Consider the following 7,744-nt stretch of genomic DNA (forward strand, 5'->3'; position numbering starts at 1 on the left):
AAAAAAAAAAAAAAAAAGAATGAAAGAAAGAAGTGAGTTAGACATCATATTCAGGAGAAGCTTGAAACCTTGACAACTAACAATCAGAGTTCCTTTCTAATTTAGTTATGTGAAATTCTGTAGGTAGAGATCGATTCCTTTGTTGTTATTGTTTTGTTTTGTTTTATCATTGTTTTTATTTATCTTATTTTAATTTTTAATTATTCACTTTAGATATGGTTCACTGTCCCCTCCCAGTCACCCTCTCCCACAATCCCTCTCACACTCACCCTCCCATTCTCCTCTGCATGGTGTGGCATCCTGGTTATACTCCCACCATAGCACTGCAAATACCTCCAAGGCCGGACAAGGCAGCCAATTAGAAGAACATATCACACATATAGGTAACAGCTTTTGTTCCACATGTTCTAGACACATGATCACCAAACTGCACATCTGCTACACATGTGCCAGGTGGCCTAGGATAAGCCCCTGAAAGTTCTTGGCTTGAACAGGGAAGGCACAACTTGGAATCCATTCCATGAGCAGGCATCAACAACACAGGGAATCATTTTGGTTGTAAATTAATAAATAATTTTAAGAAAAGAATCTAGATGCATGTTTTCCCAAGGCATGACAGCCCATCCTCCAGCTGGCAGCTTTTGAGGTTTCAAGGGGAGTAGACATAAGTAAAATCTCCAATGTATAATGGGAAGCTTGTATGTCCCAACTGGTGTATTATCAACTTTTAATGGTCAAAGTACCATTTGTATTTTGGGCCCAAGAAAAACCTTCAGGCCAATGCTGTTGTTGCTATTTTTCAATTTTTATTTTTCATATCTTCTTAAAACTTCACTTGTCTAATATTGGTCCTATGTTGTCCCTTTGTCATTGGACACCAAAGTGTCCCTTTGTAAGCTAACTTCTCCAAGAAAGAGAGGGCTTGATATCTTGGTGTTTTTGATTTTTTTTTAACCATTCTTCCAGACCATTCTTTTTGTAGCAGTATAGACCCTGTGGAAGAGAAAATTACTGTCACCATTTTAACTTTGTTGGTGTATTAATTTTGCTGGAGAGGCATACCTAAGGTGAAACTGCCAATCTCATATGCCATGTAATTGTCTGAGTGTATTGTAAGTAAAGGCTTGTAATTTGATCTTGGTCCACCTTCTCTATTCCTCTCAATCTTGTTGACTTTTTCAGTTTACCTTGTTTTGAATGTTTTCTTACTTTGTTACTCCAAAGCAGATTGTCTAAGAATATCTTGAAACCATTTCACCATCGGGAGATCTATGACATATTTAAGTGTGTCATAAACACCACAATGCAAGAGAACCTTCACATGGACCCAGATAAGGATATCTTCCTAAAAGCAGGATAGGTAGTATACGGAGTAAATACCTGGGAAGCTTAGGAAATTACACACTGAAGGTGGCATAAACGATTCTTAGGAAAATTTCCATCAGTCTAATATCCCCAATTTTTACAAATAATAATAGCCTCCCTCAACCTGTAACCCGTACATAAAGAAAAAAAGAAAAAAACAATTGTTCATGATCTTAACATGGAGATCTGCTTTATTGGATCTTTGTCAAACAGATGTGCTAGCTTTTTGACTTTCACTGTTCCCATTAGATATGAGTGTACCAATGATATTTTAGTAATTTGGGAGGCATATATTTTCCTCGAAGGCTCACGGCATTCTGACATTGAGTAGACTTAGAAAGATTTCCAATGAAAACATAGTTTCCCCATGGTTGAGTTAGTCATCAGCCAAATAGAAATGTAACCAAGAAAATCTTAAAGGTGTATAGACAAGGATATAGTGATAAGAGGAATGATAAACCATGACTGAGAGAAAAGTCATGTGCTATTGTTCTAACAATTTTATATTTGCTTTCTTACATATAACAATGGGGACAGCAAAAAGAGTATTTTAATTACAATGTCTATTATTTTTATAAAATAATGAATCATGTAGGAATGCATAGTAATAAAATAGAAGGCTATATGTGATTTTGTATTTTGTTTGAGTATTTTATACTAGTTTACAGAAAATTAGGTGAGAATAAACTAAGTTAATAAAAATCAAATGCACAATTTTTATCAAATAACAATAAAAAAAATTCAGCATGAACAATTTGTGATACCAGTAATTCTCAGATGAGTTGATTCACCAAAAATGTAAATACTACATAATATATCTGTATATGTCTAAATTTAAATGCATGTGAGGGTAGGCAGCTAACTTTTAAACAACTGGACATGTTACAAATTTTGTCAAACTACGAATATTGGCTCTAAGTGGATTACTCTGGTTGACTCATGGTTGACTTTGGGTAAGAAAATACATTTCTTTTTTCTTTTCTTTTCTTTTTAAAGATTCATTTATTATTATAAATATGTACACTGTAGCTGTCTTCAGACACACCAGAAGAGGGCAAGAGGACATCAGATCTCATTGCAGGTGGTTATGAGCCACCATGTGGTTGCTGGGAATTGAACTCAGGACATTTGGAAGAGCAATCGGTGTTCTTACCCGCTGAGCCATCACAGTCCCACAAGAAAATACATTTCTAAATGAATGTTTTCACTAAGTTAGTATGCAAAATATAATGCCATGAACTAGAATGCTAGGACATTATAAAAATTTTCATTTGAATTATAACAGGTGGTGGTTTCCATATAAATAAGTTCAAAGAGACCATTATATATTAATTAAATGCCATGAGAGCTTTACATATGCCATGTTGTTCATTTTCAAATATGATACACCAAAAATTCAATATATGATAAATTTAAACACTATTTATATGGCATTTGAGTTTTTAGTATTATTAATTAATGGACATTAGGAAATTATATTCTAATCAACTTTCAAAATGAAATATTTTACTATTTCAGGTCAAAGGAAGACTACTTACAAAGATTAATAAAATTTAAAAATATGAAAAAGAAGAGTTTCTAATAAGAAAGGACACAAACATTTGACATGATCTAGGAATGGAGTAATCAGGTCTTAGACTCAGAGAAGTTAAATCACCAGAGCAAATGTGGTTACCTACATGGAAAATAAAAGGATATCATACAATAACACTATAATATAGTTGGATCAAGGAATAAAACCTAATAAAATAAAATTGTATTCATACTACAATTGTATAACATATTTTAAAATGATAGATGAATGACCCCTCTTGTGAAGTTTTGAACATAAAAGCTAAATTTATTTTTTTCAACTATATTTTAGGAAAATTCTTTCTATTAGATTGTGTTTATCTCCTTATGTGATTAAATGAATTCTTCTCTGGTCTCAACAAGATAATGTAACACTTGGGACCAAATATGAAGGCAAGGAGTGCTGTGCTGGAGGCCAAGATAGAGAATACTTCCATAGCAACCATGACCTTCCCCTTAGTGCTGTGGTAGACAGGAAGAAAGGTGACCCAGACACAGAAGAACACAAGCATACTGAATGACAGAAATTTGGATTCATTGAATGTATCAGGCAAATTTCTAGACAAGAAGGCCAAGGTATAACTCCCAAGGGCCAAAAAACAGAGGTATCCAAGGACAGAGTGGAAAGCAACAGCTGAGCCCTTGTTGCAGAAAAGGATGATGTGTTCATGTTCAGTATGAGCATCTTGGTCAATGAATGGTGGAGAAGTTGACAACCATATTCCACAAAGAAGAAGCTGGATCAGGGTGCAGATAGGAATGATATAGTTTGGACCCCGTGATATCATTAGCCACCTTATTATTGTTCCTGGAAAACTGACCGTAAAGGCAAGGACCACGGTAATAGCTTTGGCCAACACAGTGGCAAGAGCCATAGTGAAAGCAACTGCAAAAGTGGTCTGCTGAAGGATGCAGGCAGCTGTGTTGGGCTGGCCAATGAAGTTCAAAGAACATAAGAAACAGAAGGTGAGTGTGATGAGCAAAATGTAACTCAGAGATCGATTATTGGCCTTGACAATAGGAGTGTCTCTGTATTTCACAAAGATGCCAATAACAAAGAGAGTGAGTGCAGATAAACACAAAGCTATGCTGGCTAGAGCCATCCCCAAGGGGTCTTCATAGGTCAGAAAACTCACAGATTTTTGGAAGCAGCTGTTCTTCTCTGTGTTTGCATAATGACTCTCTGGGCACTTCACACACTGGTCTACATCTGGACAGAAATAAAGGTTATCATGAAATCAGGAGTCGAGTGTAAACTGATTCCTTTTATTCTGTGACATTTCTAACTACAGGAACTGTCACAGAAGTCACTGTACTTTGTTTTCTCATGGACGAAGTAATTAGTACACTGGTATGCATAATTCTAGATTTATAAACTGCACCTTATTCTTTACATATTTTTTCTGTATTTATGTTCACATATAATAGGATTTGATGCATTCTCTCTTTAAAACTACCATCATACACCTCCCTTCCTTCAGTTTTTACTCATAAGCCCTTGTGTACTCTATATCTAACTTTTACATTTTAATAGCCACTCAGTCCATTCAGTAGAGCTAGTGTATATAGAACTGGGAAGGGCTTCAGTAGGAAATATGTAGACTTTCAAGCCCTACCTTTTAAAAGAACAGTCTTTTATCCTTTTAGGTACTCATCAACTTCCAATAAATTCCTTAAAAATCTTCATGATAGTGATTTAAATTTTACCACTTAAATGTCTTTCTTCTCTTTACATACAATATTTTTCTGCCTTTACTGACAATGCTATGACTCTTTTGAAAGTAACTACAATACTAAATTACAGTGGAAAAACCTGTGGCCCTGGTAGTACTCATAATTCACAGATCAATTTTAACTTAAACATTGGAAATCTAGATTAGACTAATTTTTTTCAAAAATTTTCAGATAATGATTTCTTATATGTGGATCCTAAATTTATTTTTTAACTTAAAATTCCTTGTGTTTTCAAATTCTGTTCATTCTTTGATGGAGTTTATGAAATAGACCCTATTTATTAGATAGTGTTCAAAATCACCCAATAATACATTTTTATAACATTTGGCACAAGAATATATATATATATATATTCAAATTGATTGAATATTCTTTGAAAATATGAGAAATTTTTGAAAACAATTATAATACTCTGCTCTGGAACTTTTTACTATTTTCATAAGTGTTATGATTAACATAAAATACATGTTCCAAAATTTATAAAATACATTTTTTGGTATGCTTGGCACAGATAGTGGCATTATTTTGAAATGTTGCCTGTTGAAAGAACTATGTCACTGTGGAAGTGGATTTTAAGACACTCATCCTAGATTCCTAGAAGTCAGTCTTTTTCTAGAACATTTTACCTGATAATATAGAACTCTGAGCATCTCCTATGCCATGCCTGCCTAGATGCTGTCATTCTTCCAACTTGAGTATACTTTACTGAACCTCTGAACCTGTAAGCCAGTTACAATGAAATGTTGCCCTTATAAAAGTTGACTTGTTCAAAGTGATTGTTCACAGTACTAAAACCCTAACTAAAACATAAGTTAGTATATGTAGAGAGGTATTTCTGGGCTAGACCTGATCATGTGTTTGGTTGGAAGAATGTGGATTGTAAGATTTTTGGATTTGGAAAGCAATGTTTAAGTGGGGCTTAATGGGCCATCCTTGTAGAAATATGGAAACCTTTGTTGCTGAGGGTGATTTGAACTGTGGAAGCCTGATTCTAGAGGTTTCAGAGGAGAAGAATTTTATATGGGGCTTCTGTTGTGATATTTTGATGCAGTATATGGCTGTCTTCTACCCTTGTGTAATGAGCATGTGTGAGGCTAAGATAAAGAGATTTATATTAACTGAATTAACAAAAGAAGTCCCAGAAAGTTGAACAGAGACTTTGATCTCTAGTTAAGTCTCAAGAAATGCATTTTCATAAAGCACAGCAAGCTTAGAAAGGAAAAATAGCCGGCCTCTCAGGGCTGGTGTCCTGAGCGGACCTTAGATGCAAGCTCTGCAGCTAGTCCCACAACACCCAGAGGAAGCTCCACTTCCAGGTGCTCTGACAATCTCAGGATCAGAAGTGAGGAAGACACAACATCTGTCCCAACATCTGGAGTAACTGGGACCAGGAGGGCCAGGCACACAGGAACTCCTTCAGCAGAATGGCTTGGTTCCTTCCAGTCTCTCTGGGCTGGTGTCCTGAGCAGATTTTGGGTGCAGGCTCCACAGCCAGTCACACAACACCCAGAGGAAGCTGCTGCACTGCCAAGTGCTCTAACAAGGCCAGGATCACAGAATCCAAGAATCACAGGATCACAGATAAAGCTTGAATCTGAGGAGTTCTGACACAACCAGGATCACAGGAAGGACAGGCTCCAGTCATATTTAGCAAGGGCAGGTAGTACTAGAGATAACCAGATGGCAGGGGGGCAAGTGTAAGAAAATAAACAACACAAACCAAAGTTACTTGGCATCATCAGAACCCAGTTCTCCCACAATAGCAAGACCTAGATACACCATCACACTGGAAAAACAAGATTCAGATCTAAAATCACTTCTCATGGTGATGATACAGGATTTTAAGAAAGACATAAATAGCACCCTCAAAGAAATACAGGAAAACAAAGGTAAACAGCTAGGCACTCTTAAAGAGGAAACACAAAAATCCCTTAAAGAACTACAGGAAAACACAATCAAACAGGTGAAGGAAATGAGCAAAATCATCCAGAATCTAAAAATGGAAATAGAAACAACAAAGAACTCAGAAAGAGAGATGACCCTGGTGATATAAAACCTAGGAAAGAAATCAGGAGTCATAGATGCAAACATCACCAACAGAATGCAAGAGATAGAAGAGAGAATGTCAGAGGCAAAAGACACCAAAGAAAACATTGACACAACAGTCAAAGAAAATGCAAAAGCATAAAGCTCCAAACCCAATACATCCAGGAAATCCAAGACACACTGAGAAGACCAAACCCAAGGGTAATAGGTATTGAAGAGAGTGAAGACTCCCAACGTAATGGGCCAATAAATATCTTCAACAAAATTATAGAAGAAAACTTCTATAACCTAAAGAAAGAGATGCCCATGAGCATACAAGAAGCCTACAGAACTCCAAATAGACTGGACTAGAAAAGAAATTCCTCCTGTCACATAATAATCAAAACACCAAATGCACTAAACAAAGAAAGAATTTTAAAAGCAATAAGGGAAAAAAGGCAAGTAACATATAAAGGCAGGCCTATCAGAATTATGGCAGATTTCTCCCCAGAGATTATGAAAGCTAGAAGATCCTGAGCAGATGTCATACAGACCCTTACAAGAACACAAATGCCAGCCCAGGCTACTATACCCAGCCATACTCTCAATTACCATAGATAGAGAAAACAAGATATTCCATGACAAAACAAAATTTATACAATATCTTTCCACAAATCCAGCCCTACAAAGGATAATAGATGGAAAACATCAACATAAGGAGCAAAACTACACCCTAGAAGAAGCAAGAAAGTAATCTTTCAACAAATCCCCTCAAATCTAATTCCACCTCTTACAACAAAGACAACAGGAGGTGACAATTACCTTTTCTTAATATCTTAATATGAAAATTAATATTACCAGCATATCCTAAGCGATTGAAATCCAAAAATATGTGGAATTAGAAATTTGTTGATTGTCATCCAATGGTCTCTCTAATTTGGTAATTGAAGAAATAGGTCCAATATTGTACAATCTATGTTCACTTTCAGCTTGTTTGTGACAGTGTCTTGCTGTGTACAACATAAGGGTCTTGAAATCTTGCTTCTCT

The 7,744-nt window shown here is 35.8% G+C and overlaps 1 protein-coding gene across 2 annotated transcripts in view; it reads right to left on the reverse strand.

Annotated features, from left to right (window-relative positions):
- Positions 1-3,254: 3,254 nt before the first annotated feature.
- Positions 3,255-7,744, reverse strand: part of LOC116101777 (vomeronasal type-2 receptor 116-like) — a 36,435-nt gene continuing 31,945 nt past the window's right edge. Inside the window, exons 6-7 of one of the 2 annotated variants that reach the window (XM_031385605.1) lie at positions 7,519-7,523; positions 3,255-4,147 (exon numbers count right to left, since the gene is read on the reverse strand). In XM_031385605.1, coding sequence (XP_031241465.1) covers positions 3,255-4,147; positions 7,519-7,523 — 898 coding nt within the window. The remainder of the gene's footprint in view (positions 4,148-7,518; positions 7,524-7,744) is intronic. The other variant, XM_031385604.1, reaches the window with a different exon arrangement.

This window comes from Mastomys coucha, unplaced genomic scaffold, assembly GCF_008632895.1.
Source record: "Mastomys coucha isolate ucsf_1 unplaced genomic scaffold, UCSF_Mcou_1 pScaffold21, whole genome shotgun sequence".
Classification (NCBI taxonomy): Eukaryota; Metazoa; Chordata; class Mammalia; order Rodentia; family Muridae; genus Mastomys; species Mastomys coucha.